Source organism: Nyctereutes procyonoides, unplaced genomic scaffold, assembly GCF_905146905.1.
Source record: "Nyctereutes procyonoides isolate TBG_1078 unplaced genomic scaffold, NYPRO_anot_genome, whole genome shotgun sequence".
Lineage (NCBI taxonomy): Eukaryota > Metazoa > Chordata > Mammalia > Carnivora > Canidae > Nyctereutes > Nyctereutes procyonoides.
The window spans coordinates 8,473,482-8,500,355 of record NW_026575128.1 but is presented as its reverse complement, the minus strand read 5'-3'; the positions used below and the strand labels follow the sequence as shown (position 1 = coordinate 8,500,355).

General features: G+C 39.5%; 1 protein-coding gene across 2 annotated transcripts in view; it reads right to left on the bottom strand.

The window, feature by feature from the left end:
* VPS35 (VPS35 retromer complex component) overlaps positions 1-26,801 on the bottom strand; it is a 28,059-nt gene extending 1,258 nt beyond the window's left edge. The window contains exons 1-16 of one of the 2 annotated variants that reach the window (XM_055341791.1): positions 26,704-26,801; positions 20,440-20,538; positions 18,692-18,788; positions 17,812-17,935; positions 16,978-17,160; positions 14,679-14,892; positions 13,246-13,329; positions 12,338-12,447; positions 9,301-9,397; positions 9,046-9,194; positions 7,410-7,617; positions 6,657-6,812; positions 4,479-4,601; positions 2,227-2,406; positions 1,504-1,743; positions 886-1,029 (exon numbers count right to left, since the gene is read on the bottom strand). In XM_055341791.1, the coding sequence (XP_055197766.1) occupies positions 886-1,029; positions 1,504-1,743; positions 2,227-2,406; positions 4,479-4,601; positions 6,657-6,812; positions 7,410-7,617; positions 9,046-9,194; positions 9,301-9,397; positions 12,338-12,447; positions 13,246-13,329; positions 14,679-14,892; positions 16,978-17,160; positions 17,812-17,935; positions 18,692-18,788; positions 20,440-20,538; positions 26,704-26,706 (2,211 nt within the window). In that variant the 5' untranslated portion in view covers positions 26,707-26,801. Of the gene's footprint in view, positions 1-885; positions 1,030-1,503; positions 1,744-2,226; positions 2,407-4,478; positions 4,602-6,656; positions 6,813-7,409; positions 7,618-9,045; positions 9,195-9,300; positions 9,398-12,337; positions 12,448-13,245; positions 13,330-14,678; positions 14,893-16,977; positions 17,161-17,811; positions 17,936-18,691; positions 18,789-20,439; positions 20,539-25,929; positions 26,168-26,703 lie in introns of those variants that run through there. The other variant, XM_055341790.1, reaches the window with a different exon arrangement.
* Between the last annotated feature and the right edge of the window lie 73 nt (positions 26,802-26,874).

Sequence of the window (26,874 nt, the reverse complement as noted above, 5' to 3'; positions counted from 1 at the left end):
TACCATATAAAAAAGATAATCCAGTAAAAATTTTTGAGGATCTTGTGTTACTCTCAACAGTCATCAAAGTAATTATAAAAAAAGAGAGATGAAAACATGATGCCTGGTTCGAGCAACAACTACTGGCAATTCACCAAAAAAAGACAAAACAACAACAACAAAAAGAAAAAAAAAACCAAAAACTTAACAAAAAATAGAGCATTGTGTACTAATACAAGAAAAGCAAAATTTTATTTAACTGATAAATCTTGACTAACACTGTATTAGTGCTAAAAGGGTAACAATAAATAAATAAATAAATAAATAAATAAATAAATAATAAATAAATAAATAGGTAACCCAGGGCAGCCCGGGTGGCTCAGCGGTTTAGTGCCACCTTCGGCCCAGGGTGTGACCCCGGGGTCCTGGGATCGAGTCCCACGTGTCGGGCTCCCTGCCTGGAGCCTGCTTCTCCCTCTGCCTGTGTCTCTGCTTCTCTCTCTCTCATGAATAAATAAATAAAATCTTAAAAAAAAATAAATAAAAATAAAAGGGTAACCCATATAAGGAATTATTCTAAACTTACGTGATAACCAATAAGCCTACTATATTTATATATTTTTTCAAACAGTGACTAAAAAATATTCCATGAATATTATAAAATATTCATAAACAAAAGAGATGAGAATTTTCTTGCACATATGAGTTCTTCCCTTAGAGAGATGCATCTATAAACCAAAGAATACTAAAGAATGAACAGAGACTAGTAGGTGCATTCTCCAAACTCTGACCCTTGTAAACAAAAAAGAAAGCATCAAGATAATAAAGTTTTTTATGTATCAAATCTCTGAAGAGCAGGAAAGAAAAATATTAGTTCAGTAACAATATTTTATTACAGTTACTTACCGCATCATTTTCCTTTTCATAAAAATAGATATATCTGTTGAGAATTTCTATAAAAAGTTGCACTTGTAAAGAGGGGTCCATGCACTGATTTGCTATTTTCAGAGCTTTCTTTAGGCATTCCATTACCCTCTTGCCTCCATGAAGCTAGAATAAAAGGGTGAGGTGGGGGGGGGGGGGGAGGGGGAGAGTATTAAAGAGATTAATGAATTACAAATGTCCCATTTCACACAAAGAAATAAACACAACACTACAGTGGCTCTTTTTTTAAGGTATACAACAAATTTAAATCTCTTCATTTCTTTTTTTTTTTTAAAGCACGCAGCTATAATTTACAAATAGAATTTATTTTATGTATTTATTAATTAAATGTTTTGGGTTTAAGATGTGTATTTTTTAAAAAGCAGTGTATAAACTTACTGTATTACAATATACTCAAAGTGGAGCTTCACCATAGGATGTAACTCTATACATTATACATTACTGTCCATATCATTTCTCGTAATAAACAAGGCAACTTTGTCAGGCTTCCAAGTCCTCCAGATGTTTCACCTCTAGTGCACAAGGCCATGGCAGCTCTCCCCTTCCTGCAGCATGGTCGGGAATGACCTCCCTCCTTACCTCCTCCCCATTTTTGTCTGTGTTTCTGCCAGACCAGAAGAGATGTGCACAGGTGCTCACAGCTCGGCCCTGATCAGGTTTCTTCAGAAGTTTGGATGCAGCAAGTGCACACTGAGTTCTCAAAGGTTCATGATTCTCTTCACTGAAGCACTTCATCCTCTCAAAAGTACCAATGATCAAGGTGATGGCAGCCAGCTGTGCTTTGGAATCACTGATTTCATCTTCATACAGAGAAAATGCCTGGTGAACAAGAAGTAGAAGAGACCTTTACCACCATCTATTGGAGTGTTTTCTAAAGTACTTCCCACCAAAACCTCATCTGGTGACAGGCTCTGTACTCCCTTCAGATCACACGTTGACCCCTCCCTTGAAGAGTCCTAAGACACAGCTCATGCAAGAAAGATACTGACAACCTGCAACAAAGTTGTTTTAGCTTTTCTTTAACCCAGAGTTCCCAAACTAAATTTAACAAAGGAGCTTTTCACTCCAGGAAACACTTATACCAAGACCCACCCAGAAATCTTAAATCTCATTAGCCCCTAGTGGATGGTCCATTTTCCTGCAATCATTGCAACTAGAGCATTAAGGAGTTCCAAGACGGTGGGAAGGGGTGGTTATGCATTCACTGAAGAGGAAATCCACGTGCACTGTATCTTACCTACAACAGGTGGCTGCACACAGCAAAATTGATCAGACAACACAGAAAGGAGAAAAGACAATCACCTGGGACATAAATTCATATGCTACTGTTTCATGATTTTCAAAACCAATTTCTCCAGCAGCTAGAGCCCCTTGAAGGAAGAGTCTCAAGGGTAATTCTGCTAGCTCTGCCTTGATCAAAGCACTAATAGTCTGGTGAGCGAATGAAAAAATCTTCTGGCATTTCTTTTCCCATTTGTCATCCTAAAAGAGAAAAAAGTTTAAATTACCTTACTTTCAAGATAAGCCAGCTCAAGAATATTCATTTTCTTTTTTTTTTTTAAGTGTTTATTCATTTATTCATGAGACACACACACAGAGAAAGAGAGAGAGGGAGGCAGAGACACAGGCAGAGGGAGAAGCAGGCTCCATGCACCGGGAGCCCGACATGGGATTCGATCTTGGATCTCCAGGATCGCGCCCTGGGCCAAAGGCAGGCACTAAACCGCTGCGCCACCCAGGGTTCCCGAATATTCATTTTATGAAGCTTCTATAGAACAAACAGGGAAAGCAGGAGCGCTGAGCTCAAGGTTCTCCTGTTATCCTCCTTCATCTCACTTATGAAGCACACAAGTCCATCAAGCACAGTATCTTCTCAAACATCCCTTTGTGGTTACTGGCTGTATAATTTTTGAATATTTGGCATTTTGTTTTTATTCATCAGAAACTCAAAACACACCCCAACTGGACAGAATTAGGAAGATAAACAAATGGATTTTAAACACTGAGATCATCCCTAAATCCACCACCCTGCATTGATCACTGATAACATTCTGATGTTAACATCTTTTTTCCTATGCAAATGTACTATAACTGGGATCGCTATTCTGGTTTTGTTTTCTACTTTATAGTAACTCATCAGAAGAGTTAAATTGGGTTAATACTGCATATACTTGCATCAAACTTCTTTTCCTTCACTTATTTTGTCATAACAATCTCCCTCATGATACTAAGTTCCTGGAAATCACTTTAATGACTAGGAAATATTCCACACACTGGATGTAGCATAATTTACTTAAATATTTCTTTTTGGAAATAATCTGCAATACCACAACGAATGCTAATGTTCTACATACACAAGGTTTTTTTGAATCCCTAATTATTTACTTAGTATAAATTCTTAGAAGGAATTATTAGATCTTTTAAGGCTCTCCATATTGCCAGTTTTTTATACAAAGACTGTAGTATGTCACATGCCCACCATTACTAGGTGAGAATGCATTCTCATAATACCATTGCCATTGCAAACCTTCTTTCTCTTTTCTCTTTACCAGTTTGATTTCTAAAACAGAGGTTCATTGCTGTAATTACCAGTGAGGTTAAATATTTTATCTATATCTGACCATTCAAATTTCTTATTAAAGCAATCAGTTCTTTTCATTTTTTAAAAGAGGGTAATAGTCACAGACTTGCTATAAGGATTAAATGCAATAATCCAAGTATACAGATAACCCTTGGCACAGTATATGGCACATAGTGAGTGCTAGCTGCTATTTCTATTGTTACATTCACCAAAATCTATACATGGAATGCTGGAAAAAGTCCTAAATGAGCAGGTGGCATAATAAAAACTGACCGGCTATGTCATGTTGGCAAGTCTACTGAATAAATCTTGTTTCTCCAATATTGGAAAAGTAAGTTTACTGAGTTTTTATTCTTTAAACACTAATTTGACTGTCCAACTTTAGGTACATCAGATTGAAGGATTTCCTATAAAACTATCATCATTGAAGATTTAAGCCACGATTCTGCTTAAGGAATACGTGCATAAAAAAAGTACATGATTCATAAAAATTTTCAATTTCAGGCTTTTGGAGAGAGGTTATTATGCAATGCTAGGGAAAACTATCTTGAATTAGATCTCACCTATTATGTACTTGCAACCTCTGCATGAGATTACTGTATCACTTTAGATTTGGTAGAGACTCTAAGAAAGTAAAATCATTCTTAAACTTAAAGCACTCTGAGCCAATTTTGTAATAAACTTATCAATGTCTCCAAGTAATCTTTAAATACGGAAAAACTTCTAGCATAAATTTACACTGTTTTAATCTTTCATTTCTAAGTGTTTTTTGTGATCCCTCAGCTAGTATGCAATCTACAAACACTAGGGTTAGGAAAACTTAACACAGGATGTATAAAGAATTGATCTATTGAAACTGGAATTTTATTATTCCATAGTCTATTTCTGTATATATTTGAAATATTCTATAACAAATACACATAAAGAAGAAAAAAAAGAAAAAAAGTAGTGACATACTTAAATGTAAACCCACCACTTTAGAATTCTCTTTGTAGCGAAACGCCAGCTGGTAGGCTGCAAACACCAAAGGTGGCAGTGTGAAGCGAATCCGTTGATTTCCACCAGCTCCAAAATGTTTTCGTGCGGTATTTAAAATCTGACCAAAAAAAATCCCCCCAAAACATTAATCTTTCCTGCACTATGATTAATCATTTATAAAATTAAATGAGGGCTCTAATCATTGTTATTGCTACAATTTTTAATTGCATCTGCTGCTATACCAGGCTTAACGGTAGATGCTTACATTTCTTATTGCACTGAGTCAATAAAACCAACATCATAACCAAAACAGATAGTAACCCTATTTCACAAATGAAGAAGCCGGAGGTTCAAAGAGGCCACATAATGTGCCCAAGGTTACACGACCAGTCAGAGGCAGAGATGCATGTTAACATATTTTCAGATACATATGTACAAAGTCGGCTGTGCTGACAGAGATTGCAGCCTCTGAAGACAGACTTCTACTAACATTTACTTACCTGAGTGACCCTGAGCAAATTCTTTACCTTCTCTTAGCTATTAAAGTTTCATTTGCTTTTGTTGTTGGGAAGATCAAGTAATACACATGAAGAGTTACTAGTACCTGACACAAGGCAAGGGTGCCAGGGCTTAGAAAATGTTGGTTATTACTAGAATGCAAAATAGCTATATGTATTTTATTGGTATGTCTTACCTGCTAATTTGGAGAAAAAAGACAATTAAAGTAAAAGGAAATGGCAATATACTTTAAAAGAGCCACTGTGAAATAAACGTCATATTGTCTCGGAAAAAACCGCAAGAATTCATGAAATACTTTTTAATATGTGTGATACAATGTGTGACATATCCAGGTTTTTAAAATTTCTCTGATATAATAGATAAGTGAATGCATTCTCCCTTGGGGAAGTCAGAGCTACTGATCCTCGCCGTAAAGGTCTCTCAGTGCACAGGCATAATCAACTGGCTACATGTGGAAGGGATACTTCCTACTACTACATTTGGAACAGAACAAAAAATGAAAACACACGTAGGCACGCATGTGAGACACAGAAACATAAGGGAATCAATCAGCCAGTCACTATGTACAGATCACACACAGCGCACAGTGTGTGACGCTGGCCTGCCCAGAATGTTTATCAGTAAGCCAAGTCAAAGAGTATCACACTGCCGACAGAAATCATTCTTCTTCACACTGCTTGTGATGGAATACAAGAGTGTCAACTACAACAAAAAAAGTCACCAGAAGGAGAAAGTCAGGACTCAACCTCAAATGAAAGTGTTCCCCCATCATATCATCAGTCTAACAGCCTACAAATCCAACAAGTTAAACTACACTTTTCCCAAACAATAATTAGATTGCCATCTGTGCTAACTTCCATTAAAATAAATCATCATGCATCAATCACCAATATTCCTACTCAGGCAATGTATTATTCATTTCACAAAGATTTATTGAGGACTAATGATAAAGAAAGGAAAACTTCTGATTGTTCTTCACCAGGAAAAAGAGGTTAAGAAAAAGAATTTGAATTTTAAAGTCTTTTCATACATTTTTTTTTTAATTTTTAAAGGTATTTTTTATTTATGATAGTCACAGAGAGAGAGAGGCAGAGACATAGGCAGAGGGAGAAGCAGGCTCCATGCACCGGGAGCCCGGCGTGGGATTCGATCCTGGGCCTCCAGGATCGCGCCCTGGGCCAAAGGCAGGCGCCAAACCGCTGCGCCACCCAGAGATCCCTTTTTCATACATTTCTAAATTTGTCAACTTATATTTTCAGACCTCAGACACATAAATACAATTGAATATATGGATTGCTGCTTATACTCTAAGTTTTATCCTGATAAAGAAAGTTATGACAAACTGGATAAAAGGAGCATAGTTAAAAAAGAAAATGAACATGAAGAAGTACTATCCACTCAACTAAGGAAGATGAGCTTTCTATAATTCTTAAGTCCTCAAAGAAACTAGAGCAACCAATATATTTCCCATAAGCTCACAATTATGCATTTCTATATAAAGTCAAACTCCATGGGTATCACTTAATCTCTTATTCAGCTGCAACTTTTTCAAAACCTTCTAAGACCACAACTGTTTCACACCATTTTAGGTACATCTACACGGAATTTCGACCTAGGAGCTGTGACGGTATGTGATAACTGAGTTAACTCCTACCAAGTACTGCTGATCCGGGTCCTCAGACCGCAGAAGATGAATGAATCTGCCCACAAGGCTCTGCTCATCAGCAAAGTCTTCTGGATCAGGGTCTTCTATGGGCTGATCTGGCTGATCCTGAATCAATGTGGACACCAAATTCATTATGGAATCCACCTGTAACACGAGAGATGCAGGAACCACTGAAGTGAAACCATCAGCATATAAAGTCACTGTCAAAGCGTTTCTAGTTGTGTAAAGTCCCAAGGAGCAAACTCTTTACCTTCTCTTAGCTATTAAAGTTTCATTTGCTTTTGTTGTATTAAAAACATAATTCCTTTTATTGTAAGAAGGTTTATATATATTGATGTGCATATAGACAAGAGTAGAAAAACACACACCAAATATTAACTAATAGTAGTTATTCTCTTTCTGGTGGGTTTATAGTCTTATGTATATATTTTTTAGGATTTTTTTAAAAAAATATTTATTCACGAGAGACACAGAGAGAGGCAGAGACACAGGCAGAAGGAGAAGCAGGCTCCATGCAGGAAGCCGGACGCATGACTCGAACCCCCAGGCGTCCCAGATTATAGTTTTATAATTTCTTCTTTATACACCTCTAATTTCCAATTTATATAATGAATCAACTCATTGTAACCTTTTTTAGTATTAAATTACCCTCTTCTCCCATTTCATATGTCTGCCTCAAGGTCTAAAATCATTACTATATTGTTTCTGTTTTCCTAATATCGCATGTTGGTATTCTCTTACCTGGTCTTGAGAGACAATTTCTGTGTTATAATCCAGAACATTACTAAGCACATAACAACTCATGCTCTTTCTGGACTCATAGTCAAAATACTCAAAAAGTGGGTGAAAATGTTTTAATTTCAAGACTGTTAAGATATTGTTGTAAGTGTCAACAGGTATCTTCAAAAGTCTGGTGAGCTCTTTTGAAACTGCACTACTGGTAGCAATACTACAAAAAAGAAAGATAACAGCCCTTTAATGAGTAAAATTAACTTTCTATATATACAAATACACTCCGCATAAAAACTTGAAGATTTTCATTTTCACGTTAAAGGAAACAGGTCAAGTGAATTACATCACCTCAAAATACTCCAATGACTTCCTTCTAAGAAGATAAAGATGCCTATCTAAATACAAACATGTACTCATCTCTTAATGTTCTATTAATACAAAATAAGATGTAACATCGAACAGGTTATACAACTGGAGTTAAAATGACTGTCTAGAATTTGACATTTTTAGGAACATATTTTAAGTGATAGTTAAGTTCTTGAGCACCCAGTAAATGATGTATACTCATGATGAAAATGAGTAGGGAGAAAAATTCATCCAAAACTAGCAACTCCACAAAATAGGAAAAAAACTGCTTCTTCTGCATCAGATGTTGGTGATTTAGGAAAAGCAGGCTGTTTTAGGTAGCAGCTTATCGGAGTATTCCGTGCAGTGCAGGATGGGACAGTAAGGGGACTGCTGGGGAAAAGGTAAAGGGATCACAAGTGCCCACAGTGGCCACTAGAGGATGCCAAAGACTAGGAAAGCACAGTTGAGGAAGCTCCCAACTATTGGCAACAAAATGGACTTTCAAATTATCAAAAACAAAGCTCAAAATAGAAAGATGTTTTAAACCAATTTAAGTTCACCTTAAATATATATTTTATATATATATATACATATATATATATGCTCCTAATTTTTTTACAACTTATTCATCTGTAGAAAATCACTTCCTATGAAAATACTGCTTAACATAAACACAGCGGACCCATGAACAACATGGATTCGAACTGTGCAGGCCAACTTATTCATGGATGGGATCATGGATGTTTTCCTACAAATATAGTATGGTACTATAAAATGTATTTTCTCTTCCTGTAATTTTTAAAATTTTAAATTTTAAAATAACATTTTCTTTTCTCTAGCTGACTTGATTTTAAGAATATAGTATATACTACATGGAATGTATAAAATATGTGTTAATCAACTTACTGGTAAGGCTTCTGAACAACAGGCTATCAATAGTCAAGTTTTAGGGAGTTGCAGAGTTCTTCAATTGCGCAGAAGGTTAACCTCCACATTGTTCAAAGGTCAACTGTTAATTCCCTTACCAGTTTGAAAACTTATTCATATATTAAAGGAGTCTGAAATGGAGAGACTCTGGTCCATGAAGCCTACTTAAGAGTCCATGAATGCCACTATTTGATCATGTACACAACCAACATATTGGTTGTTACTTTCTGCCCTGATTAATACCAAGCATTATCAATCTAACAAATGCTTAAGACAAATGTAAACATTTCAAAAAGCAATTAAGAAAAACTAATCTAGAATTAAGTAAGTGCTTTATGAGGGTTTTTATAAAAATGTAACTTTGACTTACTGTTCAAGGTTGAGCTTATTAAATATCTCCACTGTAGTTTCTAGAACTTTATCAACATAGTCCACACGATCAGGATAACACTTCATAGCAAGATTAATTAGAGAGACTTGTAAAGATACAACATCCTCTGAAGGCATGTCTTGTCTAGACTGAAATGTTTAGAAAACCACAGAATTTATTTTAAACAATCACAAAAGGGTCTACCTCCTGAGAAGTTTCAAAGTTTTAAGAACTTAGGAGAAAAGCCATACAAACCTGTATTACTGTAGCCACCTGCTGTGAAAATATGTCGAAAAGTTTAATATCTGCTGGAATTCCAGGTCCATCTTCACGGTGAGCAAATAAAGCTAATCTGAAAAAGAAAACAATCTGTAACAAATACAGGGATTTAGGTAGTGGGATCATGGATGACATTTTGTTCTTTATACTTTTCTATATTTTCTACAAGGTTTTTCTCCTAGAACACTAAAAAAGATTTTAAAAAGGACTGGAATGGAGTCAATCATTCCCTCAATTCATTTTTAAAAATTTTTTTTTTTTTTTTTTTTTTTTTTTTTTATTTATGACAGTCACAGAGAGAGAGAGAGAGGCAGAGACACAGGCAGAGGGAGAAGCAGGCTCCATGCACCGGGAGCCTGATGTGGGATTCGATCCCGGGTCTCCAGGATCGCGCCCTGGGCCAAAGACCGGCGCTAAACCACTGCGCCACCCAGGGATCCCCCATTTTTAAAAATTTTTAATAAATAGTGTTGTATTAGTTTCAGGTGTACAATATAGTGATTCAACACTTCCACACATCACCCAGTGCTCATTATACAAGTGTCTTCCTTATCCCCATCACTTATTTCTCCCACCGCCCCCCCGCCCCCGTAACTATCAAGTTTGTTTTCTAGAGTAAAAAGTCAGATTCTTGGTTTGTCTTTTTTCCCCCTTTGCTCATTTGTTTCTTAAATTCCACATGAGTGAAATCATATGGTATTTGTCTTTCTCTGATTTACTTAGTCCAGCATAATAGTCTCTAGCTCTATCCATGTCATTGCAAATAGCAAGATTTCATTCTTTTTATGGCTGAAAAACATTCCATTATGTATATATTTCTTTACTCATTCATCTATTCATAGACACTTGGGCTGCTTCCATGATTTGGCTATTGTAGATAATGCTGCTATAAATATAGGGTTGCATGTATCCCTTTGAATTAGTGATTTGTATTTTTTGGGTAGATATCCAGTAGTGCAAATACTGGGTCATAGGGTAGTTCCATTTTTAAGTTTTTGAGGAACCTCTACACTATTTTCCAGTGGCTGTACCAGTCTGTATTCCCACCAACAGTGTACGAGGGTTCTTTTTGCTCCACATCCTCAGCAACTTTTTTTTTTTGTGGTTTTGATTTTAGCTATTCTGACAGGTGTGAGGGGACATCTCATTGTAGTTTTGATTTGTATTTCCCCTGATGATGAGTGATGCTGAGCATCTTTTCATAGATGTGTTGGTCATCTAGATGTCTTCTTTGGAGAAATGTCTGTTCATGTTTTTTGCCTATTTTTAAATTGGATTATTTGCTCTTTGGGTTCGTTGAGTTGGTCAGTTCTTTATATACTTTAGATACTAATCATTTAGTGGATAGATCATTTGCAAATATCTTCTCTCATTTAGTAAGTTCCCTCTTAGTTTTGTTGACTGTTCCCTTCACTGTGCAGAAACTTTGTATTTTGATGTAGTCCCAATAGTTTATTTGTGCTTTTATTTTCCTTGCCTCAGGAGACATATCTAAGAAAATGTTGCTATGGCCCATGTCAGAGAAATTACTGCCATGTCAGAGAAATTGCTCTCTTCTAGGATTTTTATGGTTCTAGGTCTCACATTTAGATCTTTAATTCATTTTGAGTTTACTTCTGTGTATGGTATAAGAAAGTGATCAATTCATTTTTAACCAGTTTCGTCAATAATGTCTTATTTTACTGTATTCTTACAATATGTTCTATTTTACACCATACATAAATAATTTTTTTAAAGATTTTGTTTGTTTATTCATGAGAGACACACACAGAGAGAGAGAGGCAGAGACACAGGCAGAGGGAGAAGCAGGCTCCAAGCAGGGAGCCCGATGCGAGACTCAATCCCGGGACTCCAGGATCATGCCCTGGGCCGAAGGCAGGCGCTAAACTGCTGAGCCACCCAGGGATCCCCTCATAAATAATTTTCAACAGCCTGATTTTGCAATATTTTTTGAAGCTGAATCAAGTAGACAGGGATAAAAATTCGTTAAAGTGACAAATGTATTTTAACAGCCATGATTTGAAAGAGAAACCTTCAAAAGATAAATCTTATTAGCCTCCATTAAGAATAGGTCCAATTCGCATATAATTCTTGCTGCCCAGATTTAAACTGATAATTTGGAGAATGTGCCATATAAATTCTTAGACTTTAATAACTTAGGTATTTAAAATGTAACAAAAGGTATTTGCAGAAATATATCTTCACTTGGGCTCCTGGTTTCACAATGTCAATGATGTGTAAGCAAACGAGCAGGACACATATTATATACTAGCACTCAGTATGGTTGCCAAGCAGGTACTCATTAAAGCCATTATCAAAGGCCAAGTTTTATACTTTTAACCAAGATGAATGCCTAAAATAGTAAAATTCAAACATAAGGGAAATTTTCTAAACATATTTAATACTTCAAAATTCTTTTTTTAAAAAATGTGACAATAGAGTGATTACCTAAACATTCTTAATCATACATCTAATAGCTATTTGGTTAAAAAAACAAAAAACTCCAAATCAAATCAGTTCCCACTAAAAGGTAACATTCATTATTGTAAACAATAAATTTTATTCTTTGAATTTTAAGATTTAAATAATGGATCTGTAGGACATTGCCAATTAAATGTATTTCCATGCCTCCTGCCTAAGCTAGACAAGCACCTGGAAGAAATTCATACTTACAGAACTAAACTGTTCATAAGTGTAATTACTTTACAATCATTAATATAAAAAAGATGTAACAGGGGGATCCCTGGTGGCGCTGTGGTTTGGCGCCTGCCTTTGGCCCAGGGCGCGGTCCTGGGGACCCGGGATCGAGTCCCACGTCGGGCCCCCTGCATGGAGCCTGCTTCTCCCTCTGCCTGTGTCTCTCCCTCTCTCTCTCTGTGTGTGTGACTATCATGAATGAATAAATAAAATCTTTAAAAAAAAAAGATGTAACAGAAATAAGCAATTCACAAAAATGTTTTAAATTCATTAGTCCCAAGTTGGAACACTGCCCTCTAGTGTTGGAAGCACTTACCTATCAATTAAAGCAATGATTATGTTCTTCACATTTACATTTTGGTGTAACTCAGCACAGGCCCGGAGAAAAGGATTCAAAGTCTGAAGGTGGAATTCATCAGGGAAAACCTGAAAATCAAATAATAATTAGTTGATACAAGTAAACGTATTTCACATTATATTTTGGACTTATGGTAAAGTTCATATTTGTAGAAATAATTGTTTTAATCTTACACAACTAAATTAAAATATATTACTTTTTGAGCTTCCTTAAAGCTCAGATAAATATTCCACTAGCCAAAATACATCTACAACTAAACTAAAACTAATAAGAACTGGAGAACTTAGAGGCTACTTTTTTCCTACATCTTGGAGGGAAAAACACATCAATACTAAGACCAAGTCATCAGTAAGAGAAAAGAATCCTTTACTCAGGACAGCTTATTTTTTTTCTTTTCAAAAATTTATTTGGGACACCTGGGTGGCTCAGCGGTTGAGCGTCTGTCTGTCTGTCTTCTGCTCAGGGTGTGACCCCGGGATCTGGGATCAAGTCCTGCATCGGACCCCCTGTGAGGAGCTTGCTTCTCCCTCTGCCTGTGTCTCTGCCTCTCTCATGAATAAATAAATAAATCTTAAAAAAAAAAAAATTTACTTGAGAGAAAGAGAGAGAACATGAACCCGCAACTGGGGAGGGAAGCGGAGGGAGAGGGAGACTCCTCACTGAGCCCAGACCGGCATGCAAGGCTCAATCCCAGACCCCAGATCATGACCTGAGTCAAAATCAGGAGTTAGCCACTCAACTGACTGAGCCACCCAGGCACCGAGGACAGTTTATTTTCTATTCTATCAAGATTTTTTTTTTTCAAAACAAAACTATTTAAGATAAAATGAGTCCTTTTAAAAGATGCAATATATGTTCTCACTTACCTGAATAATACACTCCATGAGATACTCTTGAGCCAAAGCATCCCTGCAATTCACAACTTGCTCCAATATACCAGTCAAAACAATCTAAAAGAAAAGGGTAAGAGTTAAAACATTTTTATTTTTTTATTTTTATTTTTTTTAATTTTTTTTTAATTTATTTATGATAGTCGCAGAGAGAGAGAGAGAGAGAGAGAGAGGCAGAGAGGCAGAGACACAGGCAGAGGGAGAAGCAGGCTCCATGCACCGGGAGCCCAACGTGGGACTCGATCCCGGGTCTCCAGGATCGCGCCCTGGGCCAAAGGCAGGCGCCAAACCGCTGCGCCACCCAGGGATCCCCCAGTTAAAACATTTTTAAATGCTAAGCCACGCCTCTAATAACATTTAAGCTATTGAGAATCTTTAGATTTTTCTTTTAAAAAAAATGATTTTATTTATTTATTCATGAGAGACAGAGAGAGAGGCAGAGGGAGAAGCAGGCTCCCTGTGGGGAGCCTGACATGGGACTTGATCCCAGGACCCTGGGATCATGGCCAGGGGGAAAGGCAGACGCTCAACCACTGAGCCACCCAGGTGCCCAAGAATCTTTAGATTTTTCCAACCCATACTTTTTAAATGAAACTTTAACATTTCATAGAGGAATTTTTAAATAAAAATTTAAATTCTGGACTTCTACTTAGAAAGTCATTTAAGACGTTTATCAAATTCATTTCTCTTTTATAATTTGTGCCTTTTGTATCCTAAGAAATCTTTGTCTAATCCAACATTATAGGATTTCCTTTGTGTTTTTCTTCTAGAAGTTTTATAGTTTTAGGTTTTATATTTAGGTCTCTGATCCATTTTTTGAGTTTTTCTATATGGTGAGAATGGGTCACCATTCAAGGATCTTGTTTGCCCAGAGATGTCCAGCTGTTTCGGAAACATTTGTTGAAAAGGTTACCACTATGCTTTTATCAAAAGTAACTCATTACATATGTGTGACACTATCCTGGATTATCTCTTCCAGGGGTGAGCAAATCTAGCTCAATGTCTGCTTTTGTAAATCACTTTCATACTGTCTGTTGTTGCTTTTTGCCACAACTTGTCGTTTAGTAGTTACAGACAACAAGGCTTGCAAAATCAAAAAATATTTACTACCTGGTCCTTTTTTTTTTAATTTTTTTAAGATTATTTATTTATTCATGAGAGAGACAGAGAGAGAGAGAGAGGCAGAAACACAGGCAGAGGGAAAAGCAGTCTCCATGCAGGGAGCCTGATGTGGGACTTGATCCCAGGTCTCCAGGATCACGACCTGGGCCGAAGGCAGATGCCAAGCCACTGAGCCACCCAGGGATCCCCACTGTAATAATATTTAATAAAGATATTTTAATTAAGAAAATCAGGCTTCAAATTTATCTCATGATGTAAGAAAAGGTAACAAGTAAAAGGATATAAACCTGTTTGTAACGTTCCACATTTACACCTTCCAACTGACTGAGGCGCACCAAATTTGTTCCCACTAAAATTCTCAGTTCTTGTCTTTCTCGTTCTCTTTTTTCTCTATCTCGGCTATGTCCCTGATGTTGCATTCGCACCCAGAGTTTGTTCATCTCCGCAAAGTTAAGTAGTACAAAATCCATGGAATCACTGATATCGCCAGTTGTTTCTTCACTGCAAAGAGAGAGTTGAAAAAAATCTTTACATCTGCTATTTACACTATAGGACCAACTTATTGTTACCATTCTCCTTTGTACGTTTCCTTCTTATCCCTTTAATACATTGATACTTTACAGAAAAGACTTTCAACTTCATTGGCTTAGTGTTCAACCTCAAGGGAAAAAGACTCAAGAGAAAAAAATACCAGGGAGAGGACACAGTGCAAGTATAAAGGAACCAAACACTTTCCCCCATTCCCTACCTTGACCCAACTTATTCTCAGAGCAACTCTATTAATTCAAAAAGCCTAAAAAAAAAACCTGATACGCATAACGTACTGCTAACTACACCATTTTAAAAAATATATATATATATTTAAAGGTTTTATTTATTTATTCATGAGAGACAGAGAGAGAGGCAGAGTCACAGGCAGAGGGAGAAGCAGGCTCCATGCAGGGAGCCCGATGTGGAACTCGATCCCGGGTCTCCAGGATCATGCCCTGGGCTGAAAGCAGGCACCAAACCGCTAAGCCACCCAGGGATCCCCAAAAATATTTTATTTATTCATGAGAGACAGACAGAGAGAAGGCAGAGACACAAGCAGAGGGAAGAGCAGGCTCCATGTAGGGAGCCGGACGTGGCACTTGATCCCGGGTCTCTAGAATCACACCCTGGGCCAAAGGTGGGCACTTAACTGCTGAGTCACGCAGGGATCGCCAACTACACTATTTTTAAAAAAAGATTTTATTTATTTATTTGAGAGAGAAAAAGAGAGCACAAGTAGGAGGGTGGGGCAGAGGGAGAGGTACAAGCGGACTCCATGCTGAGCACAGACCCCGATACAGGGTTCAATCCCAGGATCCCAGGATAATGACCTGAGCTGAAGGTAGATCCTTAACTGACTGAGCAACCCAGATGCCCTAACTACATCATTTTATTGTTGAACATTTTCAATTAGAATATAAACTTTGTGAGGGAGGAGACCATATATTTCCTGCTGATTTTTCATCTCATAGGACAGGGAATATAGGCTTCAAAATTTTTTTAATGATTGCCTAATTAAATGCTCAAAATTGACAGTCAAATCATAATAAAACAACCTCATTATCTTCTCAGCATTTTTAAATTTTTACCTTTTCTATGTCATTTATCACATGCATGGTAAATTTTTATATTTTTTTCTCTTAAAAAGAAATTGATACAGATATACTAGAAATTACTGAACTGTATACCTTAGAAACAAATGAATAAGTAAAGTTAAACAATGAGTGCCTGACTGGCTCAATCAGTAGGGGCATACGACTCTTGATCTCAGGGTCCTGGGGTTTGAGCCTCATGTTGGATGTAGAGATTACTTAAAAAAAAAAAAAAAAAAAAAAGTTTTTTTAAATTAATAAACTTAAAAGGAATTAAGGTCCTCAATCTAGGAAATCTGCATATAAATAGTTCACCTAGTTGGTTGTAGACCAAAGCTGGTTGACCATCTATCTTTATTGTGGGCCACAACGAGTGAAATGGATGTGGATACTGGAATATTGGTCACAAGAGACAGGGCTCTCAAAGGCTTTTTTTCTTTTGGAGTTAATATGCAATTTGTGTTCACAGATAACTTAAATCACTTCTATCCAGGGCATCTAGCAGTCCATAAATGACAAAAAAATAAATTTTATTTATTTATTTTTCAAAGATTTATTTATTCATTCATGAGAGACACAGAGAAAGAGAGAGGCAGAGACACAGGCAGAGGGAGAAGCAGGCTACACGCAGGGAGCCCGATGTGGGACTCGGTCCCGGGACCCAGGGTCATGCCCTGCGCTGGGCCACCCAGGTGTCCCTAGAAGAGTACATTTTGCATCATACCACATATACTGAAGAATTCTACATCACAAAGGAAATCTCCAACTGAAATGTTACAAGTACTGGTGGGAGGAAAGAAGTAGTACTTCTCCCAAGTCCTGTGGGTGGGAGAAATATTGGGTTTTTTTCTATACACTTTTCTATACTTCTTATATATTCTACAACAAAAAAGTGTAACAACTAAATCAAAAAAGAAAATCACAAAAAAAAAAAAAAGAAAGAAAAAAAAAGAAAATCACTTACTCTGTTGGCTCTCCTTCATCAGGTAAGATGTTTCTGGTACACTGAAGAAGATAGTTTCGAAGAAATAAACCTCTTAAGGGATGCTGCACACCACGACACATTTCTACCAAATCTTTTAAGATATCTTTCCTGGACTGAGGAAATGACTTGACATATACAACTCCAACTGTGATCAACAGGTAACTAGGGGAATTATGAGGAAACACTGGATTAAAATATTCATAAATAAATAAAAGACCCAAGTCAAGAATTTGATTATGTACAAACATATTGAACCCAAACATATTAAAGCAAGATGGACCATTCTACATTCCATTCTACAATGAAAATATATCTAATTTAAAATGCAGCCACTCACTAACCCTCTCCCCAATCTGTACATATATTTATATACAAATTACACATATACTTACACACATACACAAATATATGTGTATATATAAGTATATGTTACACACACATACACTTATATATATACATAAGTATCATTATCATCTTTAAGCATACTAGTAAAAGATTAAATGTCATATTAATTTTTCTAGTCAAAACACTATTTTGTAGTCAAAACACTAAACAAAATAGTATATCTGCTTTTTCTATTTCTAAAATTCCTCAATTATCTATATAAAAAGTAAAATTATACCTTAAAGCCTTAAAAGAAAACTCAGAATATCTACCAAAATGCTAATTTCAATTTGCTAAGAAATTAAATAACCTTAAAATTGGTTTTTAAAAATCAACGTTTAAAGGCTATATAATAAAGTGGAAAATGAAAAAAAGAAAAAAAAAGTGGAAAATGCAGATATAAAAGCCCTCAGATTCTCGGTTACTTACAGCCTTGGGATAATGTTTCCAGCATACTGTACAAGTTCATAGAGATCTGCCACTTTTCTTCCTTTAGCAAATTCATCTGTCAGGTAGACCTCCAAGTAGTGTAGTTCATCAGAAATAGCCATATCTTTTAATTACGATTAAGGACTGATATAAAGTCAAGCCAACGTAAGCAATACTCTGGAATTTGTTGGAGTCATTAAACTATTGGGCAGATACCTTAAATGAAGATAGAATTTCAGTTGGGCTTTCCTTATTTTAAAATAAGGGTTTTTATTCACTCAAAACAAATGAGCAAAAAGAAAAAAGAGACAGCAAACCAAGAAACAGACTCTTAACTACAGAGAACAAACTGATGGTTACCAGAGGGGACAGGGGTGGGGGGATGGGTGAAATAGGTGATGGTGATTAAGGGCACTTGTTGAACACCAGGTGATTAAAATAAAAACTTAAAAAATAATAAAATGCAAAAAAGATAAAATAAGGTTTTTAAAAGATGTCTGGTAAAGCAAAGCAGTAAAAACAAGGAATGCCCATCAGACTACTACAGGGTTTTGAAATGGCAAATCATTGAATTCATTTTCATTTGAGTCATGCATGACGATATCTAAGCATTAAAGAACCAACTGCCTAACAGCCTCAATATCCCTCATGAAGGAACTAAAAATTGAAATACAACAACAAAGAAATTTAAGCATAAAGGGTTTCTGATGTTAAGTCTTTCTTTTTCCTCGCTTACAAAATTTACAGGGAGTACTATTTGGTTAAGACAATGAAAAATAATGTAACACCAGAAAAACTCAACAAGGAAGAAACAAAATATGGCCTTATCAAGAAAAAAAAGTACGATCAAAATGGTCAATCCTCAACATTCAAAAGATACAAAGTTCATAGTAGCTCTTTGGTGATAACATAGAAGTCCGGAGTTCACCAAGCATATTAGAAGCATGTTTCAGAGCATCCATAAGCTTGTTTTTGTCCTACAGAAATACCAAGAGAATTGAGGGGAATGTTTAATTTAAATAAAGATGTAACTTGGATTTGTTACACAGTATACAGAACTTAAATTATTTGAATCACATGTCAGGTTTTTTTGTTGTTTTTTTAAGAGTTTATTTATTTATTCATGAGAGATGCAGAGAGAGAGAGAGAGAGAGAGAGACAGAGGCAGAGACATAGGCAGAGGGAGAAGCAGGCTCCATGCAGGGACTCCAATGTGGGACTCGATCCTGGGACTCCAGGATTACGCCCTGAGCCGAAGGCAGATGCTTAACCCCTGAGCCTCCCAGGCATCCCAACAATCAGATTTAGTTTCACCTTGCCTTCTTCCTACTGAAAGAAAAAGATTCATGGTTTCTCACCAGTGAAGCTTAGCAAGTCTTATGTACCTAAGACTACAAACTTCCTGGCATAACTAATTTTTTCAACTCCTAATGATTATAAAACTAGCACCATGAATTCACATGCACCTGCAATCGAGAGAGCTGGCATACCAATTCTTTTAAAGCAAGCTACTATCCTGACAATGGCTTTGTCATAGGTAAAGACTCTTCAGAGATGTTTGAAATGACCATCCCTGTAAGTATACTTTCCTCCTCACAATGCCCATGTGTCCCACTAAACACATATTATGACAATGCCTTTAGATACAGGAAGCAATATTCATACTCAGAAAGAGACAAAAACAAGCAATATCAAGTTCCATACCCACTCATGTTCTCTATGCCAAGACATTTTTTTTGGGGGGGGGGGGGAGAAAAAAAATACAATACATACAATTGGTTAAAACAGCTTATCACTAAGCTTTAGAAATTGTGAGGCACTTTACAAAGGTAAAATCATCATCATCAGAGCAACTTATAACTTGAAGTACCAGCCTGTTTGGTTCTATTTCTTAAATTTTAATGCAGAGAATCTATAGTTTCTACACAGATTACCTCCTACTCTTTTAGAATATGAAAACACAGAAATTTTCAAGCTGGTTGCTGCAAAAATATATGTCCATTCAGGATGGAAACAAAAGCCTTCAAGATAGAAAAAAGCTGAATAATCCAAAATGAAAGCATTTAAATACATTCTTTCAAAAAACATTTATTCAGCACCCATTTTATGTCAAGTACTCCTCAGGTTTGAGGTATAGAACCAATGAGACCAGTAACCGAGGTCAGATATTGGCACGGCGATAGAAGGTAAGGTTTCTTGTCCTGGTGGGGCTTCTATTCTTTTTTTTTTTTTTTAATTTATTTATTTTTTATTTATGAGAGAGAGAGAGAGAGAGAGAGAGAGAGAGAGAGAGAGAGAGAGGCAGGCAGAGACACAGGCAGAGGGAGAAGCAGGCTCCATGCACCAGGAGCCCGACGTGGGATTCGATCCCGAGTCTCCAAGATCACGCCCTGGGCCAAAGGCAGGCACTAAACCGCTGCGCCACCCAGGGATCCCGTGGGGCTTCTATTCTGAGAGGGAAGACAGACAATGCAAGTAAAAGGGGCTCCCTGTTGAAATTGCTCCATGCAGTGCTTGAGGGACATGGGACAGAGGACACTGAAGATTACATTCAGCAGAAGCAGTGGTGCTATACAACCTTGCAAAACACACAGACTGCAATTTTGCCTCTCATGTTGACATTCTTACCAGGCATCTCTTCATCTGGAATGACTGGACCTTCACAGCCTGGATGGCTTCATCCAAGAGCTTTTCCTGCTCATCCTGAGGTGACTGCTGTGTTGTAGGCTAAAAAACAACAACAACAAAAAACTTCCATTAATGTCTCATTAGCACTCTCTTCCCAAAAATCTGCTACTTCTGTAGTTCTAGCCATAGCCCTTTTCCAAGGCTTTCATAAAAGCCTCATTCCAGTCCTAGATCTTAAACCCATTTATCTATTTTTGACAACTATTTTTTTTTTTTAATTTATGATAGTCACACAGAGAGAGAGAGAAAGAGAGGCAGAGACATAGGCAGAGGGAGAAGCAGGCTCCATGCACCGGGAGCCCGACGTGGGATTCGATCCCGGGTCTCCAGAATCACGCCCTGGGCCAAAGGCAGGCGCCAAACCACTGCGCCACCCAGGGATCCCTATTTTTGACAACTATTGAACCGAGAGCAATACCCAGTCACCCAAATTAATAGCATAATAATACTGAAGGGGAACAGTAATGTGTAGAGAATCTCTACTCTCAGAAACTGACTCAACATTCCTGTAGCAGGTTGGTCCCAAAAAACGTGGTGTTAGTTTGAATCCAACAACAGAACATGGCCATACAACCAATCTGAATCCTTGTGATAGGTATAGCCTAAACAAAATCTCTAAAAGCCTCTTTTTTTGCTCTATACTACTTTTCATCTACATTTTAGACTAGTCTTAGATCAAGAAACCAGTTTATGAAACACTGACCTTCTCAGACAATATACAACGAGACTAAAAAACTAAGTAAAAATGGCTAAAGAATCAACAGATGGGGGTGCCTGGGTGGCTCAGGTGGTCAAGCATCTGCCATCAGCTCAGGTCATGAACTCAGGGTCCTGGGATCAAGCCCGCATCCAGCTCCCTGCTCAGCGGGCTTCTGCTTCTCTCTGCCCCTCCCCTCAAATGCAGATTCTTTCTTTCTTTCATTCTTTTCTTTCATTCTTTTCTTTCTTTCTTTCTTTCTTTCTTTCTTTCTTTCTTTCTTTCTTTCTTTCTTTCTTTCTTTCTTTCTTTTTTTCTTTTTATGATAGTCACACAGAGGGAGAGAGAGGCAGAGACACAGGCAGAGGGAGAAGCAGGCTCCATGCACCGGGAGCCCGACGTGGGATTTGATCCTGGGTCTCCAGGATCGCGCCCTGGGCCAAAGGCAGGTGCCAAACCGCTGCGCCACCCAGGGATCCCTCTTTCTTTCAAATAAATAAAATCTTTTTTTTTTTTTTTTTTAATTTTTATTTTTTTTTTTTATTTTATGATAGGCACACAGTGAGAGAGAGAGAGGCAGAGACACAGGCAGAGGGAGAAGCAGGCTCCATGCACCAGGAGCCTGATGTGGGATTCGATCCCGGGTCTCCAGGATCGCGCCCTGGGCCAAAGGCAGGCGCCAAACCGCTGCGCCACCCAGGGATCCCTCTTTCTTTCAAATAAATAAAATCTTAAAAAAAAAAAAATCAACAAATGGTTAAGTTGTAGTATACACATATACATAAATATATATATTGGAATATTATTCAATCATAAAAAGGAACAAAGTAGTGATATATGTGACATGAATGAAACTAAGAAACATTATGCTAAGTGAAAGAAGCCAGGCACAAAAGACCATGTAAGGTCTGAAGTCCATTCATATGAAATGCACCCCCCCAAAACAAATCATCCATAGAAAGAAAGTAGACTTGTGGTTACCAGAGGAGAGAGTGGGGGAATAACTGCTTAATGAGTACAGGTTTTCCTTTGGGAGTGATAAAAATGTCTTGGAACTGGAAACGGTGGTTGTGTAACACTGCAAATTTACTAACTGCCACTGAATTGTTCAGTTTAAAATGGTTCCTCTTGGGACTCCTGGGTAGGTCAGTTGGTTAAGTGCCCTGCTCTTGATTTCAGTTCAGGTCATGACCTCAGGGTCCTGGAACTGAGCCCCAGTTAAGCTCTGCGCTCAGTGGGGAGTCGGCTTGAGGATTCTCTTTCCCTCTGCCCTTCCCCTCACTTGTTCTCCACTCCCTCTAAAGTAAATAATCTTTAAAAATATAAACGGACTAACCTTATATGAATTTCACCTTAATAAAAATGACTAAAGGTAAGATGCCTCTATATGATGAGATGGAAAGGAGGAAGGCAAAGACTTATGTATAAACATAAAAGTTAGGGGATCCCTGGGTGGCTCAGTGGTTTAGCGCCTGCCTTCGGCCCAGGGCGTGATCCTGGAGTCCTGGAATCGAGTCCAACGTCGGGCTCCTGGCATGGAGCCTGCTTCTCCCTCTGCCTGTGTCTCTGCCTCTCTCTCTCTCTATGTCTATCATAAATAAATAAATCTTAAAAAAAAACCCACTGTGAATCAGAATCACTTATAAAAATGGAAAACTTTTTCTTGGTCTAATTTTGGAAAGAGAAAAAAATTAATAATAAATGCCAAGCGTCTCTATTTTTTTTTTCCAATGGCAAACTCTAGTAACCTGTGCTTCCCTATGACCACACTTCTTCACAAGCATATACAAATATCAAAGAAAAATGTATGTCTTTTAAACTAAATTTAAAGGGAACCTTAAATTATACAGCAGAACTACTAGTGTTAAAATGTCTCAGAGGCAAAGACAACCCCAGCATCTGAGGATTCTGACTTCATGAAATTCACCATCCATCCTGGACTGGTTCTCTGAGAACTTAAGTGACACCAAGCTAAGGTTTGGATTTTTTTGGCCCTTTATCTCTAGATGCAATAGATTTAACAATTATTAGAATCAATGGACTTCATTAGGTTCAGAGATATAGATACATGAGGAAATTTTTATAATTACTTTTTTATTGTGGTAAAATATATATAACATACAATTTGCCATTTTAACTACTTTTAAATGTGCAGTTCCATGGCATTAAGCACATTCACATTCTTGTACAGTCATCAGCACCATTCATCTTCAGGAGTCTTTCATCTTTTCCAAGAGAAAATCTGTACCCATAAAACATAACCCTCCATTCTCTAGTGCTACCCCACACAACAACCATTTTGCTTTCTCTGAGTCTGACTTCTCTAAGTACCTCATATAAGAATTACAGGTTTTTGTGTCTAGCCATTTCAACTTAGCATAATGTCTTCAAGGTTCATCCATGTTGTAGCATATGGCAGAATTTCCTTTCTTTTTAAGGATGAATAATATTCCATCGTAGGTATATACCATATTTTATCTATTCTTCAATTGATGAGATACTTGGCCTGCTTCCACCTTTTGGCTGTGACGTATAATAACCTTAATACAGCAAATAAAACTGTGGTTACAAAGAGACTACAAACCTAAAAATTTTTGTATAAACTGAATAGATTCAGTGATCTATTAAGAAAACTTTAGCAGAATTCTTCTATTTTGCATCAGCTGGGTTTAAAATAAACATATAATGTAGGAAACTACAGACTTATTTCAAGGTAGGCTACAAATGAACTAAAACTATAATAAGGAAATGTTATTTTTAGAAATTACTCCCCAAGGCAATGTAGCTATTATACAAATGTAGCCATTATATGGCTATTCTAAGGGAGTGTCTTGAGGTTCTTCCTGGTAAGTGTCACATAGAGCAAGAGTAGTAAAAAATGTTGTGACCATGGTTATTTTATTTATTTATTTATTTATTTATTTATTTATTTATTTATTTATTTATTTATTTATTTATGCATGGTCTCATTAAACACAAGCCAGGTAATAAATGTCTGCTTACTTATGGAACTAGTTCCCCATTTACAAACGGCTTTGTACTTAATGTACTTAAAGATTACATGGATGAGAGAAAAATGGAAACATTACAGAATCAAGATCAAACTAACATTAGGGGGATCCCTGGGTGGCACAGGGGTTTGGCGCCTGCCTTTGGCCCAGGGCGCAATTCTGGAGACCCGGGATCGAATCCCACGTCGGGCTCCCGGTGCATGAAGCCTGCTTCTCCCTCTGCCTATGTCTCTGCCTCTCTCTCTTTCTCTCTCTGTGACTATCATAAATAAATGAAAATTAAAAGAAATTAAAAAAAAAAACAAACTAACATTAGGCTCTCTTGAGCTTGAGACCCAGGCCAAACATAGCCGTCAGGCTCAGAGAAAGTGATCCATCATGAGTGGATCACTCATAAAACTGCTCTCCATTCAAACCACGTGTATTCATTTCCTCTTCTACTAAACAGAGACAGTAAGAGTACTTATATTACTATTACGAGGAATTAATGAAATGACACAGATAGAACTCAGAATATGCCTAGCACTTAGTAATCAAGCACTTTATAAGTGTCACTATTATTATACCTCCCCTTAGATACAAGCCATTATCTCCAGCCATCTAAGCAACTTATTTGGTCCATCTCCTCATGGTAGGTTGTAGCTGTAATCCAACACGCTGTAAGTCAACTGTAAGAGGAAAATCTCACAGATACAGAACTTCATCATACTCAATGTATGTACTACTCTTGTAATTATAAGGCACACGATTGCAATTGAAGTAGGGAGCATCAGGATGACGAGAGCTTGGCAACTTCAAAATATGATTTGAACACTAACCTGGCTCCAGCTTCATCTGCCAATACATCTCCCCAGGAATTCTAGGCTGGACACGCCACGAACAACATTCACTTGTCCCAGCTTCATCTATTAGCGACACTTATTCTTCTCCATTTGGAGAATCTTTTTTTCCTTTTTGCAAACTTTTGCTAATTTGTTTGAGACACAGCACAAGCAGGAGGAGGGAAATGGAGCAGCAGACTGTCCCGAGCAGGGGGCCCGACGTGGGGCTCGACCCCGGGACCCCGATCATGACCTGAGCCCAAGGCCACCCCGCGGCCGCTCCCCCGGGAGGGTCTCTGCTTCCGTCGCTCGCAGGCCCTCGCGGGAGCGACCGCATCACCACGCCCTTCTCCCAGCTCCCCGGCCCCGCAGCCCAGGCTCCAGCGCCCGCACAGCGCCCCTCACAGTTACATCCGGGCCCACAAGCACCGCTCCCGCCTCACTCTCGGCGTCGCTCCAGCGCCCGGCACGCTCCGCACTGAGGCCACAGGACGCCTGAAGTGACCCGGCTCCCAGAATCCTACGAGCCAACGCTTGTTTCCAGACGCAAAGGGGAGACTCCAGGATGACGAGCGACCCGCCCAAGACCGCATCCGGGCTCCTCTCACAGGTGCTCGGGAGCGCGGGGCTGCGTCCTGCTCATAGCCTCAAGCGGGCTCACCCTGCACAGGGCCGAGGCGCAGGCGGCCAAAACTCTGACTGGGGCGCCCGGGGATCGGCGGTCAGCGCCGCCCTCCGCCCAGGGCGTGACCCCGGGTCCCGGGATCGAGTCCCGCGTCAGGCTCCCCGTGTGGAGCCTGCTTCTCCCTCCGCCTGCGTCTCCGCCTCCCTCCGTGTCTCTCATGAATAAATACATTAAAATCTTTAAAAATAAAAAATAAATGAACCCCGTGACCGTCACCTCACGAATGCCCACAACAGGCATATCCTAGTCAAACGTCCGCATCGTCCTCGCACCAGCCGCCGACGGTAAGAGTTCTCGGGGGCCCAGTCCCCGCGGAGGCAGGACGGCCCTCACGGCCACGGGCGCCTCATGGGGCCCCGCCTCGCAGCGCGGCGCGCGGAGCAGCCGGTCCCCGGGAGGCGAACAGGCCGCGGGCACCGCCTGAGGACGCGGCCCCGCTGAGGAGGCGCAGGCGTGTGGGCCGCAGCCCAGGGGCCCGCTGCAGCGAGCGACCCGGAGCCGGCCAACAAGGGTCGGGGCAAACAAGTCGCCCTCCCGCCAGGGCAACGCGCACCACACGGGACGCCCCCGTAAGCAGGCCCCGCAGCTCGCCGGCGGACGCCGCGGGGAAGAGCCGAACACCAGGGCGCCGCTCCGACCCTCCGGCAGGTGGTTCTCGCGCAGCCAGAGGGCGCCACGTCGGAAACGCTCGCCGGCCGGGGCGCGACCTCCGGGCGGCCCCCGGCCCCTCACCGCGGCGGACCCACCTCCACGACAGGCGGCCGCAGGCCCAGGCACGCCTCAGAACCGGGAGCCGCCGCCCACCCCGGCCTCGGATCAGCCCGCCCGCGGCCCTCCCCGGCCTGCCCTCGTCCCGCAGGCCCAGCCCGGCGGCTCCCGGCCCCGACCGGCCTGCGGGGCTCCGGCTCCGCCCGCGCGTCTCCGCGGCGCTGGGAGGGCGCAGGGGTCGGGGGCAGGGCCGACCGGGGCCCGCGGCCGCTCGACACTCACCATGGCGACTCCCCGAGCCTGCAGCGAGCAGCACCCACCCCGCGCGGAGCCTCCCGCGGTCAGGTGACGCTGCGGCCGCTGCACACCCCGCCCTCCTTAGCTCCGCCCCCGGGCCCCGCAGACGGCTCCTCGATTGGCCCGCGTCTGGGAACTCAAGTCTCGCGTGTTTAA